Genomic DNA, 19,523 nt, shown 5'->3' on the forward strand with positions numbered 1-19,523 from the left:
CATCTGTGTACTTTTAATATTTCCATGTAATCTATTCCTTTGTTTACTTTGTTTTTAAACTATGTAATCTTTCAATGGCTCATATTTGGTATTTCCTTCCTTATATATATGTACACATCCTGATTTAATTTTTATCAGACCCTTTTATCTTGTAAATTATATAATCTTAAGTAAGCAGAATTTGTAGTATGAATTTAAGCATGTGTTAAATTGTTATTGCAAGTTATCAATGGGAATAGGAGGCTTTGACCTTGAACTTTTGAACTTTTTTTGTACATACCCGGTAGTATAATTACATATACCATACATGTGGACTATAGTATATTTGTGATATCTAAATGATGCTACAGCCATCAAATCAGAGATCACAAAATATTTATCTAAACAATCACAATGGAACTACTTTTTGCTTGGAGTTAAACAACTTAATTTTTAACGATATACATTTAGAAAGAGTTGATGAATGTTCAGAGTGAAAATAGTTGTTGGTTTTGAGTCTGTTGTGGCAGTATGTAAATTCTGTGTGAAAGTACTAGTTAATTTGTTGGATTTTATGATTGTATTCATCACTGTTATAAAATTTATACAGTTTATGTACAGTATATTTATTGTGTATTTTTTATGTTATGAAAGCGAAGCATAATGACATTTAATTTCAGTGTTTTTAGTGTCTGTGTAATAAGTGTATATTCTTCACTATATATTAAGACCCATCCAATAATTCTAAAAAAAAAATTAGTTTCCTTTTCCATTTATTCAGTGTTGTTACATCCATCATTATTATTTAATCCTGACCAGCGTATGATTTGGCTTTTGAAACTAAACCAGTTGCTTTTTACTTGTAATGATTATTATAAGGTTCAGTTAGACATTTGAATTAGGGTACAATTCTGTGCTTTCATCATTGCCCAGTATATGTGGTGTATTCCATTGTCTGAGTTCCGTGCTGTCTGTCAACACATTACCATTCTTTGTTGTGTACTTAATCTCTGTGTTTCAGCATTTCTCCAAGTCTTATGAAGATCATGATCTGGTTTTGCTGTTTTAAGTGGTAAATAATTATTGTTTTGATATTGTTGTTTTAATCTTTTAATTTTCTATAGAAATATTTTTTCTTTAGCATTAATCCCCATCATTTTGATATAAATAAACCGGTTAAACACAACAATGAAATGTTGCAGAAGTTAAGGAGTGAGATCAAAACATTCTATGCTGATAATTGATGGCTTGAATTTTCCGTACATGTAGAGACAAACTTTTAAACACTAACAAATAATTGTAGCGTGTATAAATTTCAAAGATGTTAAGAGATTGGGGTCAGATATTTATTTAAAAATGTGTAAATTTTCTCTTCAATTTCTCTTCAATTTGGGTGATTTGGTATTGAAATTTATATACAACGTGAACCAAAATTATCACCTTACCAAAAACAACCTGCTGTATGTTACCCTTAAGGTTGAGTACAATGCACCATGTGCCATATTCCATTGCTATTGCTGTAGAAAGAAACAAATGAAAACAGGTTAAGGACCAATGAATCTGACTCTACCAAACTATGGTAATCTTCAACTCATTGTTTTATTGATATCAGACATTGGTCTTTTGATCTCATACCTAATTAAATGGAGTCACTTACGGTATCCACGAAACACAATATTCTGCTCACAGATCTTGTGTATAATACTGCATTAAATTAATTCATCTTTAATCAGCATCCACCATAACTTATTTGTACTGGACACAGAAATACCCTCAGAGAACGTATTGGACACTTTTATAGCAGTTTCACTCACACTATAAGTGAAACTGCTAAAAAAATGTACAATGCATTATTATACAGCCACTGATGAAGGTTCATGGTGTAAGGGGTATAACTCTACAACAGCTCTAACAATCTGCAAAGATTATAAAGGACCATTCAGTTATCACCACATTTCAGATTTTTTTTTAGTTTTTACACTGTCCCAAGGACTGACTATTGTATATTGTACTTGTTTTGTGTGTTGAAAATAAATGTTACTCTATTTTGAATTTGCTTGTTTCTTATTCATTAAAAAAAAAACAATTGTAAATCTTTAGGATAATAACGGTATAACCATCAAATATGATATGATAGTTTTGGTGCCTTCTTTGACAAACAGTTGAAAAGTTAAGAGTACGTAATGGGAATGGAGTAAACATGACTGACTACTGACCAGAGCAGGATTCAAACCACTATTTAAATATGTTTTGAGAGACAAATTGTTCTCATCTAGTCTCCATGTTTGCCTACAATTCAGATTCTGGTTTCCTGCATACAGCTGTGCCATGATCTCAAGTACCTTAAATCCTTACATTCTCTGAAACTCTGCATGGGTGTTATGCACAATACTTGTTAGGTAATAAAAGTTCCCCATGACATGCGCACATGTATAACACACAGTTGATTTACATATCCCACAGGTTTGGTATAGATAGGTTAAGTTTAATTACTACTGGCACAGTTTTCTGTAACCAAAGATTACCTCATTTAAGTGATAGTGGACAAATTGAAATATGACAATGCAAAGTCTCTGTTGAGATTTTTTATAAAAAATTGGTAAAGTGACCAAATATCATTACAAATAGAAATATATTGAGCTATATACATAGAGGCTGCATATCCATGTGGATAGCTAAGAGATAGACCTGCTGAGTGATTATGCAGCAGATCATGAGTTTGATTGCAACATACTTATACAGTATAGATGACGATGATGTTGATTCTTCCCTTCCAACGTCATTGACTTTGGAAGTACAAAACGAGACAAACATTTACTATTAATGAAACAATTTATTTAATGACAATAAATAAATCAACAAATTCCACAATAAAATGACTTATGAACTTAAATAATACAGCACAACTTCATCTTAATCTTCTACACAGTTTTATGTACGATGTCTTATTTTGTGAGACAAGACCATCACATGATGCAACGTCTGGCAGAATCCAATTTGATCACCGTCCACACATACTTATGTCCCTTGTTGCAATCCTCCACAGTCCATGAGACACATCACTGATGACGAATATAAAAAACATCCAGAAAGGAACCATGGCATAATACATGGATATTTCTTCATTATAGTACTCCAGCTTCATGCACAGAATAACTTGGAATGACATTTTTAACAGAACGAAACTCATGTAGCACACTTTCCGCGTCATTGAGACTTGTCCCGAGTTGTATCGATTCTTACACTGTGCGATCATTTTAAACGTGATGTAGATAACAATGACAGCATCAAAGATCCACATCGGAATAAAAACCAGGAACCAATTCCATTTCACTTTCTTGTCCAGCTTCAGAGCAAGAAGTATCAAAAACGCAAGTAGGCTGAAACAAGTAAACAGAGATCGGTGTAAAATTGCCATTGTTGACAGCTTTTACCAGTCTCTACAATATCTAGAACTGCTCACATTTTCCAGGTTACAGATCATTTTTGAGTAGGCTATCTGAAATTTTTTTGTTTTTATCTATGTATAGAAAAAGCCTTGAAAATCTGGTAAGAAATATATGATCTTTAAGTGCTTTGGTGACTAAGATCTTAAGTTATAAATGCAAAAACCCAAAATGAAGACACAAAAGATATCCGTAAAGGTTCGATTTATGCGGAGACTCAACCCCTTTCCATTTTTTAACTAAAATTATCCACTGACTTTATTTATATCTACACTTAAAACAACTAACCCTAAATGACCAAACAAAGCATAAATAAATTTGAAAAATAATACACTCAAATATATTCATTGCATTCATGAATATTGATTATTCATGAAAAGAAAAAACAGTTTTTTAAAAGAAAACACTCAACTCGATAAATTTGGCATTTTAAAATATTTACATATGCAGAAATCATAGCAATTTAAAGCAAAATGTGCTTATTTTACTGCTAAGAAGTGCAAAAAAATTCTATTATGATAATACTCTACTCCTAGCTGATTTCATTCTTTGTGGTAAAACACACTTCATTTTATCATATAAATAAAGATTTCTCTGCTAATCAGAAAAATATATGTTGATATATAGCACTAGAAGTAAAACCATTTTTTAAGTGTAATTTTGCTACAAACTGGGTCCCTGAATAGGTTTTACCAAACATATGTATTACTAATAGAATTTAATAAAATTAATCGTTTTTGTTATAACTTGGGCAATTTCTGACTGTAGAACTGTTTGATAAAGCTATATAAGCAATGCACAGTGTTAATGGGATGTGCAGAACCCATTATTTAGCAAGTGACTGTAAAATAGACATGTTCGATAAAATTATCAAACCAATATTGTTATATGGATGCGAAGTTTGGGGTTTTTTTTAACACTATAGTCTTTAAAATTTTGTACCATTTATGGTATATGGGGAACTTGGAAGATACCCCTTAACAATTAATGTTAAAGTACATGTAAGAATGATTTCCTTCTGGGTAAATTATATGTACTTTATTTCCAGCACTCAAAATTGTCAGCAAAACTTTTTAATGTATTGAAGAATTTTGATAACCCATGGTGCGAAGCTATTAAGAAAATCTAAAATCAATGTGGACATTGATGTGACATATATATATATATATATATATATATATATATATATATATATATATATATATATATATATATATATATATATATATATATATATATATATATATATATATATGGTATGAAAACGCAATAAACATACCCTGGTTTTATTAGACAAATTTAAGCAAGTAAGATAAGTAGATGGTTTAATTAATATTCCTAGAGAAAACAGAATTTGTAAATTATGTGCCTGCAATAAAATTGGGGATGAATTTCACTATCTTTTGAAATGTACTGATGTATATATATATCCAATGCAAGGGTTATATGTTTACCAAAATATTTTATAACAAATCCAAAATTTGTAAAATTTGAAACACTGTTAAATGTCACAAACATTAGCCGACTTAGTATTTGAGAGAGTTAGCCCTCTTGGTTAAATAATATACATCTGTATCTGTTAACCCTTCATCATGCCTGTACCAATGTTTTTCATTTAGTATACATATTGTAGTTTGTACATACTGTACATAAGTATTTTCTCTACAGTGTAAATTCAGTTATGAGAATGAGTAATGCAAGATTGTATATGTTTTTGTTCAAGTCGTTAATAAATGTAATGAAAATTATACAGCTGTTGTCTATTGTAAAGCTGACACCAAGGAAAGGTCATGATGACCCTATGTGTAATAAGAATCAAGTAACAATGCATGTCAGGTCCTGCGGGGCAGTGATTACCTGACTGTTCAATTAAACTGTACATAAGTATTTTCTCTACAGTGTAAATTCAGTTATGAGAATAAAGTTCATACTCATTCATTGTCATTGTAACTCAAATTGCTTTAAACACAGGCTTCTGTAATTATTGCCAAAAGCTAGGGTATTAGCATCAACCAACATCAACCCTCACCAACGTCTTTAAATACCAAACGTGTTACACAATGACCTGCCTAAATCAATATAGGTGTTAACACCCCCCCCCCATCCCCCACCGATTTAGACCCCGGGTAGATGACTCTCCTTTTGCTAGAAATTCCTATAAAGTTATGTACATAGTATGTTCCTTTCCAAAAATCTGAAAATAACTATGAAAAATCGAATTAATTATGTAAATTTAAACTCTCCAATATGCATATAATACATGTATAACTATATAAGCATATTTGGAAGATTGGGTTGTGTTTTTACATAACGTTCAATTGATTTTTTTTATTGCGTTCTAGCTCAGATATTTCGAAAGCGACATGTCGCTTGTTAACATGACATTAAAGGGGGATGGTCACGATTTTGGTCAAATTATATTTTTCTGTTTATATTATTTACAATGCTTTATGAATGCATTTCAAATGATCAAATGAAAATTGGGTGCCCGTCGACGAGTTTTAAGCAAGATACAGGGCTCACAATTCTTCGTCATGTAAACAAGGCTCGTGCCCTGTTTTTGTTTACATAGGTTCAATATACCAGTAAAACATCTTTTTCAAGATGATTTGTCTATAATCCCATTCTTTTTAAGCATAAATAAACAGTTCCTAACGATTAACACATTCATTTTAGGTCTAAAACTGGAATTTTCACTTCAACATTCAAAATGTAAACAAAAGCTTTGTTTACATAGCGAGGAATTGTAAGCTCTGTAACTCGCTTATAACTCAACAATTGGCACTCAAATTTTGGTTGCCTATTAAAAATGCCTCACTGAAGCATTATAAACATTAAAATCGAAAAATTAATTTTTGACCAAAATTGTGACCATATCCCTTTAAAGGAATTGCCATCAAAAGGAGAGTCAATTTTAACTACCCCGCGGGTCTAAATCGGGGAGGAGTGTCTTTAAGCACATGTGAATAAATACACAGTATTAATACAAACATGTACACTATATAGCTTATAAATATGTGTCGGTTTATTTAGAATATGCTTAATATATAATGATTAGTTCGTAGCTCACCTTCTCTAACCACTTCATATCAGTTCAAGTATTTATTTAGTTTATTAAATATCTTAAGTTTATATTCACTTAAAAGGTATTATGGACACTGTTTTATTTTCAATTTACAAGTTTATCATAGAAATAATCCATCTGGACCGTGGTGATTTCGCAGAGAAATATTCCAGCATCTGAGTCAAAGTACTTGAGACTAGACACATAAAAACAACTAAATTGTTTCCACATCAACAAGTTCCCATTCTTCGAAGTAATAACATTGTCAAATACAACTTGCTGATGAATATTTTAAGAGGATGGTGTGATGTAAACCAATTCTTATATTGAGAATTTAAAAAAGTTGAATGTTTCATTTTTATAAGCTTATATTACCCCCCCCCCCCCAAAAAAAAAAAAATAAGTGAGTTTTCTACAACTTTTTTCGTTTTTAGTCAAAGAATTGTTCGTAGAGTCATACAAAATTTAATCCATGATTGAAATATGCATGCTCTGAAGACTTACACAGATGTACGTGAATGTGTTACATGTATGATAATTGTGAATAAAACTAATCAGGATGAAAAATGACTCAAATCAAACAAACGGTACATAAAATATTACAATCTGAAATGCATATACATATTATATAAATGACGTATAAAATATAACAATCTTATATATGTAAGAATAACGGCAAGAATAATGTCCAGAAATTCAGTAGAAAACAAGCGAGATTACTAGTGCAGATTCTCATTTATGATCAGTCATATTTATACCACACCAAACTACAAGACAAAACCTGATAACAAATACAATAAATTTAGACATAATCACTTTCTATGTTATTTTATGTTTTTTGGGGGTTTTTTTTTGCATTCGTTGTCTACACATTTACATGAGATATAATTAAGATTTCAACAACAAAACTACAATCAGTCCGATTCTAAATCTACAGTCACTTCTTTATCCTTATTTATTTCACTGTACAGAGGGTTTTCGGTACCTTTTTCTAAGTAATCGGAATTTTCTTTGGTTTCATCTACAAATCGTTTTTCTGGTGCCGTATCCACAGAATCTATCACGGCGTTTTTCTCCATCTTTTCGGTGTTTGTGACGTCATCATCAGTTTCGTTTTCTTTTCGTTTTGTACTTACGCGGTATTTCTTATTGTTCTGTGGTTTAGATCTCTTTAGAAAGAAAACTAGAACGACAACTAGGATGATCACAAGCACCCCTGCGCATGTCACAGCAACAGCAATCACCGGAAAATCAGATGTTGCTGGAGAACGTCCGTCTTTGACTTTCACATTTATCGTGACATGTAAAGTCTCTGACTCCCGAGTTCCATTGCCGTTGTTTTCAAAGGCCTATTTTTAAAATCAACCAAGCATTTGGATATCTTAATGTTGTCTTTCAGAAATAAATCACAAAATTTTCTCAAAAACATAAATAACTAAAATTTACTCTTTCATTTCTTAATTATATATGTAAGGAGTTACAAAGATCTTTGTGCAATGCATATATTTACTTTGTGTATTTATAACCGATACAATCCACCACATTACTCTACCTCGCTAGTACAAAGCAAACCACAGAACCACACCCAGTCAAATGCGACTTACTAGACAAACTACTGGTAATGATCATAAGTTATCGAACTTTGACATATATGGCACATGAAAATTCTGTCTATTGATGAAATACACAAAGATTGCATACACGTTTATATATTGCAAAAAATATCAAATATTGAATTTTGATTGATGTTTAAACCCAGTGTTGTTTCTAACACAGAAGCACCTGCTCAACTATATCACTCAAAACACACTCCATACACACAGATTAACGACATCATGACACGTGACTCGGCATCATGACACGTGAACCCACTTGCTGTCTGCTCACACGCCGTCCTTATCGCCGTCATACACGGGGTTATCAGCCGTCATTTCCTTCTCCGGCGCGCCGCCATTTGCTGCCGTACCGTTGAACTCTTTCGTATCCTTCAAGTTGTACTTTTGCTGCGGCTGTTTGTTCCTGACTTTGTAGACGACGACAATTAGGATGAGGACTACCACGCCCCCTATGACTGCTAGAACAATGATCAATATTTTGTTGTCATCGCTCGAGTCAGAGCTAGCGTCTCTCTCCGGGGCCGGGGTGGTGGTCGTTGGTGGCGCTGTTGTTGATGTCGTCACTTCCTGTGTTGTTGTGCTCGGCGTTGTTGTTGTTGTCGTCGTCGTCGTCGTCGTTGTTGTTGTCGTTGTGGTGGTGGTAGGAGGGACATTTACGTTGATTGATAAAGTAAAATTATCCGACATCTGACCATTACTGCCTGTTGCCTGAAACGTCATGCTGTATTAATGAACTAGACATTAAGCGTTAGAGGGCTAGACAATGAAACCGCAAGACTAAACCCAGGCCAACACATTACCCAACTACCGATTATCTACTTAGCCATTGCCAAACAAACACCCACAATGCTTTGTAATGTTTTACCTGCATGGTCACTGTGACAGTGAAGTCCGATTCCTCCGCATCCCCGGAGAAATTCGCAAAGGACTGTAGAAGGACGAATGTTCCGTTGTCAAACTGGATGTTGTCTGTGTATTTCACAGGATATACTGACAAAACACAACGCACAATATATAATTCTGAAATAATAGATATGGTAATATTATGGCAATACCGTTGATGCAAGAAGTTAATTACCCTCCATGTTGTATGTAATATTTGTGGGGTCGGTATCAGGATCCAGCGCCTTGATGCTCGGTGGATCAGTGACCACGGTACCCTGTAATTGTGGAGGATGTTAACCATTGTTTTATTTAAGAGTGAGATGAACAATGTCGGAAAGACAATCATTATGATGAAAGCAATGTGACCAAGTCATCTTTATGTTTGTAATTAAACTGATTTTACTATGTTGTTAGACATATTTTATATATATGCTTTCATTTGGAAAGTTGATTCATCCATTAACTTAATACTTATAAAAATTAAAATGTGTTGTTCCATTCGACATACATGCATATTAGAACATGTAGTTAGTTGATTGATGACATTATGTGAAAAGGAAAATATGGTAATTTTTTATGAAACCCAAGCAATAAAGAAATAATTGCCAGAAAACTATCAACAAAGGAACTTTATGATCATTTGCAACTAGATTTTAATCATGTTGATCTTTAAAAATGACGTTGTTTATCACGTTTGGAATTATCACCAGATATCTAATTATTTTTAAATATTTCATTTTATGCTTCTGAAAATTGTTTGCAATTATTTGAACACTTTTGCCAATACAGAAAACATTTTACGTCGATCGCTTCTATTGTGACGTCAGCAAACCCAGACCCGCATGATGGAATCCTCAAATGGCAAATTATTATTTTCTGAATTACCTGATCAGCATAGTGAACGTCTGCGTTTATAGCTGATATTGGGCATGTAAAACACGTCGAAGTGCACTGACTGTTGACAAACACCGGCGGAGTATCATCGACGTCAACATATGTCACACTAAGGGACTTTGATATATTGTGGGGTCCGTCCTGAAATAGTTGTAAATAAATATGATTATTAATTTCCTTCATCATTTTTTTTTTAAATTATGTATTGAATCACTTTTTCGCACAGGTGCTTGAAGAGAGACCCCCCCCCCCATTTTTTCGATTTAAACATAGGGATAAGGTGCGTTTCTTCTTGGAAAAAGTCATTCACACAATACATCACATTTCAAATATTCGCCGGTAAATGACCTTGAACATTGATGTTAAGAGACACGTATTTTTCTTTTAAAAAGTTGTTGTCGGGTTTTTTTTCAGAGTCATACCAAGGGTTGTCATTCGGTCTAGTCGTTACAGACTTTTCGGGTATGGTAATTTTGGGTATTTCGAATCACCCCGCGTTTCGTGCTTTCGCATATTTGAAGCATCGTTAAGCAATGTACAAAACACCAACAAATTAAACTACCAAAAAAATCATCATAAGCAATATATGCTATCTATATATAGAATTTGGAGAGGAAATATAATACGTTTGCACAGCCTGTATACATGTAACAGAGATACTCATTGCCTCTGCTAGGGTTTGAACCTCCAGCAGAGGCAATAAGTGTCTCTTTTACATCGTGACGAATTTACACTGGTTCTGCATGCATGTTTCTTTTGTGGCTCTACTGATAACATGTACAGGCGGTGCATAGGGCATGTAATTTAAAATAGTCAAATGCATTTATTTCTTTACTTTTATTAGAATGTAGAATGAAATGAACTAATATCTTCGAAATGTTATTTTTGTCGCAATGTTTTTCGCCCGTTTAACTGCTGATTCGAAACATCCGATTTTTTGTGGCATAGTTTTGTTAATTGATATATTCTCTTTTCTCTTTACACTAAACAACTAATTATGAACTTAATTTCATTATTTACAAATTTTTGCAACCAATTTGTAAAAGTGATTCAGAATGACTGTGTGCTTTAATCAGTTAAGGAGATACTTAAGAGGGGGGGGGGAGGTTACCCGTAAAAAGTGACCTGAGAGTGTTTGAATTTTCACTAAAACTTCCAACAAGAAATAATTTAATTAGATTCATTAAATTAAAGAAAAATCCAATTAATATGAATTGTATACATAAAAAAGAGAGGAGCCAGCTCCTGTTGCGTACACCCGAGGACTTTTTTGTGTGAAATAAAATCATAATTTAAACAATTTTCTTTCAAAAAGGACTATATTAATTAATACATTCACTAGATGTGAATAAGATTATTATTTATGTCGAGCTTTTTTCATATGAAAAATACCAGCATATAACGTATAGCGTTACCTCTGCACTAATGTTAAGAAACCCTCCACCTTTTCCCAAACCACACTGTATGGTTGTATCCTCGTAATCAAAGCGTTTGCCTTGATAGAGGTATCCTGTAGAACTGTTTACCATGAAATATTCACTGGCATCTGTCTGTAAAAAAGATGAGATTAAATAGAAAAGAACACACACCCTATTCCATATCACACCCTGTATTATCACGACTTTGACACAATTATTAGGCAGAGGCTAGTCAAAGGGTGATGCAGCTTGCAAAATAGCAGTAGCACTAATTATTATTCCCATTACTTACACATCAAACACAACTACTTGGACATTTGAGCAAATGGTATCAAATAACAGCAATTCGATACTATAGAAAAACCTGCAACCATGCTTGATACGGTATAAGATTACTATGGCCATCTTTAGATTCAATGGTAAGGTATATTTTATAAAATGTTGTATTGATGCATTACAAATTGTGTTTATTATACCTCACTACTTGTGTATTTCGTAATGCTGAGCACCAGGTGTTCTTTAGGACAATCCCGGTCCTTGTAGTAATCAAGAAGAGCCGCTAGAAAGTATGGCAAAGTCACGTTTCCCTACAAGAAAGGGAGTATACAATCTGATGTCAAACGCCATCTATTGTCTGCAATGCAGATTTTATAATGCATTATAACTTTGTTTCCTTCTTCCTTCTTTGTCTCCTTATTCAGTAAGTAGAGAACTGACCTCAGTTATCAGAATATCAGGAACTGCAACCACTTCGGGAGGGTACTCGTTTACAGGAAGTACGTGAAATGTCAGTGGTTTGGTAACCTAAAAGATATTGGTATACTCGTGTAAAATTAATCATATAAAAACAGAAAAAGAAAACAACCAACAATTTTTTTACTAAATGTTTGTTTATGGCAAAAATTATCATGTCAAAGTTTAGGACAGATCTTATGTTACTTTGTTGATCACCAAGCCTCATTAATGATTTATTTGAAAGATAACAAGTATTCCGTATAAAGGAATGATCGGCATGTATTATATTTCGTCAGCTCTGTTAATGTAATACTAAGCTTTACGCTAATGCAATAAACTTTATATAGCATCGCTTTGTTGATTTCTTAAATAGCAAGGCATGAATTAGCTTTACTTTTAGTAGGCGAGTTATACCTCCGATATATATCTCCGCGGAAAAAACGTGATTTGAATCATTATGTATGTAACTGTATAAATGTTTTATTTTCAAAGCAAACGGATATTACAACATTAATGTTAACGGTTATAATAATCAACGCGTAATTAAAGATTTTAATAGGGTTGTAATTGCATAGTAAATAAAGAAGTGCAAGGCGGAATGCGTGCGCAAATAGTAAAATGTGCCGGATGCCTCATATGGACGCAACTGTGATCGCGGCTGAGGCCGATCACAAAAAAAATGCTTGGAAGACATTGTTTTTAATCAAAAAATGCTAAACACTGTCATAAAGCGGCTTTAAATTTTTTTTCTCTGTTTTACCATTTGCTATAATCTTGTAATGTTATTATTTTCCTAAAGTGTTACTTACCGGTTCTAGGCCACCACCTCTATCACACGTTATTGCTTGTTGAAATTGTTCTAACCCAGAAATGCAATTGTCAGTCGGCTAAAAAAACTTGTACTTTTGAAAAACACATTGAGTAAATATTGTCCAAAAAATACACCGTACGTAATTAAAAAGTATATGCGTTGAAATAGATATATCTTAAACATATAATCAATAAAGTATTTAAATGAAGTGAAGAATATTTTATTGAATGGAGAATTTTTTAGGAATACGTATACAAATTGACTTTCTCCACATTGCCAGGTACATGCATATTAGATTTTGGAATGTTTGTTTAAGAGGACTGGATGGTCGTGGCCATTTTTAGACTGTATTAATCTCATTAAGAAGAAGAGCTTTGTATAAATATATAGGAAAATACTAAAATTTAGGAAATTTTTCTGCACTATGAATAATAAAAGAGTATACAGCCTCCGTAATTACATACATTAGCCACGTCCAAATCTACTGCTGAAAGCAATGTGATTTGGTAAGTCTGGTTCACAAACGTCAGTTCAACACGAGTATTGGTAGACATGATCCAGTCCTGCTTACTTGAGCTGGTTTCATTTGATACAAAAATAATGGAACCTGTACAAGTTTTGAATAAATATGTTAATGGCTGTAAAATTAAAAAGAGACGAAAACGATGTTTTTGTGCGGAGTAACAATATAACGTTCGGTTCCCTCGATAGACTACAATGTCACAGATAATATATGTTATATTCAATTACTAGTAAAGCATATTGGGTACAACAGTAGGGCGTGGATAAATGCAATGCATATTACACAATACTTGGTATTTATCAAACAGATGATAATAGTGATATATGGAACAACTGTCATTTTATGCAAAATTTCTGACCCAAATAACATTATAATTCATTCATAAACACCTTACGCAATAACCTCGTGATTACAATCGATTTAATTTCATCACTAACTCCCAAAACACGGATATTGTTTCTTAAATACGCCCACATTAGGAAGTAAATCACAATATGTTAAAAATACATTTTACCTTCAGCTGATGTTTCGTCGAAGTAAATATTATCCAGAATAGGAAATTGTTGACAAGAATCTATTAAAATAAAGTAAAAGCATGTGTACATTAGAAAACATATTTGTTAGAAAGAAAGAAATACATGAAAGTAATAATGCTGTGCAAATCTACTTAATATACATGTAGTTTTTTTTGGTCATGGAATATGCTATTTTGCGATCAAAATATGAATTGACCAAGAGAGTATATTGGTAACAATTGAAGAAAAACTGAATGTGTACCTAAATTCATATATAATGCATTATTTTCAACGTTTCTTACATGCGCGAATCTAGAGGGGTTGATTTTGAGGAGTTCTAGAACAACCCCCCCCCCCCCCCCTTTTATATATTTTTTTTTTATTTTTTATTTTTTATTTACATAGTAAAATTACCGCAACTAGGCCTCAGACACCCATTGCAAATATATGTATCCCTCGGACCCCCCCCCCCCCCCCCCGAAAAATGTCGATGAATTTAAATATTATGCATTTATTGAAGTTTAAAAAAAGGCGTATTACACTCTTGAGTAGGAAACAACTTTGCATGTACTAGCGCAGTGGCATGCACGGGTAAAAGATCAACAGAACAATTTCAATGTATGACACCATGTTCCCTATTAACCGATGGGTCCTGCGTAAAAACTACATCAAACTTTGATTGGTATTCTTTAGAATGAAACGGTGTTTATCAACGTATGTATTACAAGCTTGAGGTCTTGAAAAAACAACAACACACCAATAAAACCGCTTAAAACCTAGCACTTTTATACCGATACATACGTGTATGCAATCTCTGTCTTAATACTCTAGCATTAAAACAAAAGAGTTTGATTCATCTTTTCGATGACTACTTAGGGATAAAAACACCTTAAATCTTATTATTATTATCTGACAAAATCTGATACAGTGGAATCTTTAAAATTCGTGGTGGCTCAATTTTAGTGGTTTTCGTGGGTAGTTCTCAACGAAAACAAATTAAGAAAGAGCTAACTTTCTTATTTAAACTGAAAACAAAGGCATCCACGAAATTACATTCCCACGAATAAGTAAAAGACCACAATCCAAGAAATTTGTCCCCTCGAATTTAAATTATTTCTATAGTAATCATTTGAAAGCCTTCTTAACAATCTGCTCATTATATTGCACATCGTTTCGGACATCACCTTGTAGGGCAAAACTAGATATAACCAAACAGGACATGAAGAATTTATTAAACAAATAAGGTTAACATTTTGTAAAAGATTCCAATTATTTCGGTGCATGGATTTTAAAAGCACCATAACATACTCATTTGAAACGAATGCATCACGTGACATGTAGAAATAAGTACAGCATATCTTTAAAAACGTTGAAATGTGTACATTACAATGATTTGAAATTCTTACCTTGTGCAACAATAGTTTTTATGTAGTAAAATAAAACAAACGTTATTATTCCCTTCATGATTTTTTAAAATTCCTGAAAAACGTAAAGTATATGTAAATCCGTAATTTTGATCAAGTTATTTTGATCAGAAAAGTTTTAGACGAAGCCTCTTTTATTTTTCACAGGGCCATGCACCGTTGTCTCAGCACTCTGGGTCCCACTATTTGTGTTTTATCAATTCTTCGTTCGCCAGCGATAGCCTGTCACCAAACGAATCGATACCGTTTAACTCGATAAGATTAATTTACCCAAACTGGGCTAATTTTATCGTTTACGTTCTCTCCTTAGCCCTGCCTAAACCCAAACGTGTGGTAACTGTTCATTTTCCTTATTGCACATGCCTCGAGAAATCGATCTGAGAAGTAAAATTGAAAATGTGCGCATAATTACACCCCTCCTTCTGGGTCCCGTGCGGTATAAAACTGTTTGTAGAACAAGTGGAAATCGCTTCGTGTAACAATCGCTACATTTATAATTTCTTATTTATCGTCATTCAATATTTGCTGTAAATATGATAAAAGAAGTCAAGCGGTATTTTACCGATTGAAAAGGTTAAATGAATTTATGATGCATGGTTCAAGGAAGAAATATTCTACTGACCAATAGAAACCATGTTTAAGTATGTTAAAATAAAATTATGGCGAGAGGGTAGAAGGACCATTGACATATTTTATCTGTAAACAGTGTGAAATGGCTCAAGATTTGACAATAAATAAATCCTAAAGAATAAAAAGGTCTCACAGCAGGGTTTCTTGTAGTTTCTCACTTTACAATGTTTTTGTTTCAACGATCAATCTTGTTATTCGCGTAAAGGCATACAGAAAATAAATTGACATTTAAAGTTTATCCGTTTTATCAAGCTCCAAATAATGACCATAAATAACAAGCACGGCCCTCTCTCAATGTTCCAGAGTTATGTTGAGAAGTTTGATAAAATACAGACCTCACGTTTAAGCTTATATTGCGGCATACAGAACTTGAACTTCAACATAAAATGACCTAAGAGACTATTTGTTGCGTTCAGCAAAGACGTGCTCACGGTTTAGAACCAGTCTTTGCTCTACAGTTTAGAGAAGAGAGAGAGAGAGAGGGGGGGAGGGATGCCCATAGATTTTAGTGTCCCACCTGTGTACCTATTTCCCCGGATGTGATAACTGGGCCCCACAGTCAATAGCTACTCAATAGTGCATTTAGATCAGATTAGGAGGGGATATATCTTTCTACAACTCTACAGCTAGGCCAAAGTCCACGGGAAAAGTTCAACCAAATCTCTAAAATATCCTCAGCAAACAATTTAAATGATTTGAAAACAAACCGCTATTTATTTTATGTTTGTTCTCGTGTTCTTTCTTTTAACTAAAATTTCTTATCTTTTTTCGTAAAAATGTCTTATCCTTGATTTCGGTGTTGTTATTCTTTCAGACTAAATGTTTTATTTGTCCAAACTCGAATAATGTCCGCAATTGTTCGGAATACACAAATATTCTAGAATGATTGTGGATTAGAATTCCGTATACACGAAATTCTGGGAATTTTCTGAATCTAATATCGATCCCGCTTATCTGTAAGTGGTGCTATGCGTGAGTTTATGCCGACTCTTGTGTTGGGTAGCAGGTGCTTCGATTATGCACAATTTGCCAGGAAACAATAACATGCAAATACAACTCGTTTGTCTTCATTAGGTGCATTTGCATTTTTTTATTGCACAGTGTAAAACGTTTAAACAAGAACGCAGTGGCGTAAAATATGCCAAGAACATAAAGAATGCATAGTTAAAATAAGCAAAAAACGTATTTCTTTTTCAACAATTTCGAGCGTCTTCAAAACACCGTGAACACACTTCTATTCCAAACTTATTTGAATTCCATAGTCAAAACTAATGATATCATTTTTAAAAAATACAATTTTCACTCAGACACCTTCTTTTTTCGTATTGGACCCCAATTTCAATTTTTATTGCATTTGGTATGATTTAATACTTTGCCTAATATTAATATTTCAAATCTCAGTACATATTCTCCTCTACAACTGAACCATTTGAATTAACTTAGCGCCATAAACCATCCGTTTCCTTAAGACAATCAATCGATAAATGTCATTGGAATTTTCCCTTGCATTATCTTGCACACGTTCAACAATTTAATGTAAAACAAACACTTTTTCCAAATTATCAAACAGAGACAGTCAGTCTGCTTTTCATTTTGACAACTTATCTTGTCAAACGATTTTGAACGATAGAAAGGCATTTCAATTAAATTTTTATGTAGCAAGTTGCTGGTTTGTAGATGCATTAGGAGCATGCTTTTCCCGTCAATTTTATTGTTTTATATTAGTTATTTATATCAAGTGTATACGAGGATTTACCCTGGATGGTATTTCATAAACTATGTAGCTGCAACCTGTTTGGAGCACACAGTTTTACACACAATTTTTATCTTGTGGGTTAATTTAAGGTATAATCTAATTTCATTGTGAGGTCACTTTGCATAAATAGCATTGCATGAAAACTAGTGCATCTGTAGTTCTAACAATCTGTAGTCATTTACACCTGGCTTGCTAACCAATCAGAAGTCATCGTACATGTAAACGGGTTGGTAAATGTAGATGGTCAATCTACTGAGAACCCATTCTGAGAAGCAAGGTTTGGTGTATGAACACTCTTAATGTTCGTTGTTGTTCTATCTCCCTGCAGTATTAAGACAACTGTTAATATATGTCTCATTCACACTTTAAAAAGATCAGACATGATAAAAATTACAGTCATAAGGGGGGTGGTAAATGCTTTAGTTCATGTTTCTGATATCAAAGCTTAGTTAAACAGGAAATATCAAATAATAAACAAATGACAGAAAAACAACTGTCATCCGTTATTACCAACAACAAGTAAACAAATTTTCTCTTTCTTTCAAAATTAAATTGCTATTTCCTCTTATTTTACTTTCCTTGTTTATCTTGACAAGGAAATAGATTAAACGATAGAAGGGTGTGGCCATTAGAAGGCAGCTGCCTACTCAGACCATAGGTAATTACACTTTCACGTTAACAAATCCATAATGCATGTTAATATGCATAATGTAGACATGAAATAGTGCCTACGGGTCCGACTTCTCGTGCGCTAATGTATATATTCATACCGTGATATATGACATCAAATGACTATTGTAAAAAATCAATTTTAGGGAAAACGAGAGTCGTCACTTTAAAAATAAAACTGCACCTTATTTGGACAATACAGTGTACACAAATATGTTTGTGTATCCATCAAGAGGATGTTGCTGATACTACTCTTGAATATTCAAATATACAAGTTGAATGGTCAATTATATTATCAGTGCACTTTATTAAAACAAGATGTCTATGACAGACCAGGTTTTGTATTAACTTAAAAAGTACACGTTCCCATTGGAAAATAATTTCTTCTGTTCTACAGAGAATACACAGGAACTTCACACATTCTTTACGATGTGAACATATATCTCATGCCATAAGGTGGAAAATGTGTAAAGATTAAACACACATCAAGGTAAAATAAGCACCTGCTTGAGTCGATGGCTACTTTATAACACGTCATATAATTTACAATGGGAATAACACATATGTCGGAAGTAAAATACCAACTTCGTTAATATTCTTTGAAAAAGCTAGTTTTAAAAGTTTCTTTTTTCAACTTAACGTTTTATCACAACTTATATTGCAATCTATTTTATAAATGGACTCTGTCTTTTAAATGTTGATTGATTGTATCCTATATACTGATGCTTAAATTAATATTCATAACGGGTGTTTTTTTTCAGTATTAAACGGTACAAATCGAGAGGCCAATGGGCAACAACGCTCTTAGAAAATATATTTGATTTCGACCTGATAAGAATTAATTTTAAGAGGGTTTGATGGCCTCTCGAATAGATTATTTCATTTCAATAAAAGGTATCTATATTGTCCACAATCATTGCTGACTGCTATAGATATACATACCTTTAACCTATCACCCTGATAAATAGATTGCACCTATAGTCGCTCGTTTACTGTTCCCCATTTTATCTATCTTAACTGAAAAAAAAAAACTCACGTGCTGGCATTCTTATAATTAACCACCGATAATTTCAACAAATACAAATAGTGAAGTGTAGTTTCAGTGGAGGTTGCAGAAGCAATTAAGATTAAAAGATTATTGGAAGCTACTTTGATTTT

At 33.1% G+C, this 19,523-nt stretch overlaps 1 protein-coding gene across 1 annotated transcript; it reads right to left on the reverse strand.

Annotated features, from left to right (window-relative positions):
* Positions 1-7,695: 7,695 nt before the first annotated feature.
* Positions 7,696-15,930, reverse strand: LOC128162566 (uncharacterized). Its single transcript, XM_052825815.1, has 11 exons — positions 15,293-15,930; positions 13,886-13,945; positions 13,313-13,455; positions 12,847-12,924; positions 12,020-12,106; positions 11,779-11,889; positions 11,300-11,434; positions 9,876-10,025; positions 9,184-9,265; positions 8,971-9,095; positions 7,696-8,813 (listed from the first exon to the last, which is right to left on the reverse strand). Exons 1-11 carry the CDS (start codon positions 15,348-15,350, stop codon positions 8,373-8,375), a joined length of 1,470 nt encoding a protein of 489 aa, XP_052681775.1. The 5' UTR covers positions 15,351-15,930; the 3' UTR covers positions 7,696-8,372.
* Positions 15,931-19,523: the final 3,593 nt, after the last annotated feature.

This window comes from Crassostrea angulata, chromosome 1 (genome assembly GCF_025612915.1).
Source record: "Crassostrea angulata isolate pt1a10 chromosome 1, ASM2561291v2, whole genome shotgun sequence".
Taxonomy (NCBI): Eukaryota; Metazoa; Mollusca; class Bivalvia; order Ostreida; family Ostreidae; genus Magallana; species Magallana angulata.

What these genes read in the sequence shown, in the direction of transcription:
- LOC128162566 (XM_052825815.1), bottom strand. Translation starts at nt 15,350, where the DNA reads ATGAAGGGAATAATAACGTTTGTTTTATTTTACTACATAAAAACTATT. An exon ending in GAGGTGGTGGCCTAGAACCG is followed by an intron (nt 12,107 to 12,846) that starts GTAAGTAACACT and finishes AATATCTTTTAG; the next exon opens with GTTACCAAACCACTGACATT. An exon ending in CGAAATACACAAGTAGTGAG is followed by an intron (nt 11,435 to 11,778) that starts GTATAATAAACA and finishes TCTTTTTTACAG; the next exon opens with ACAGATGCCAGTGAATATTT.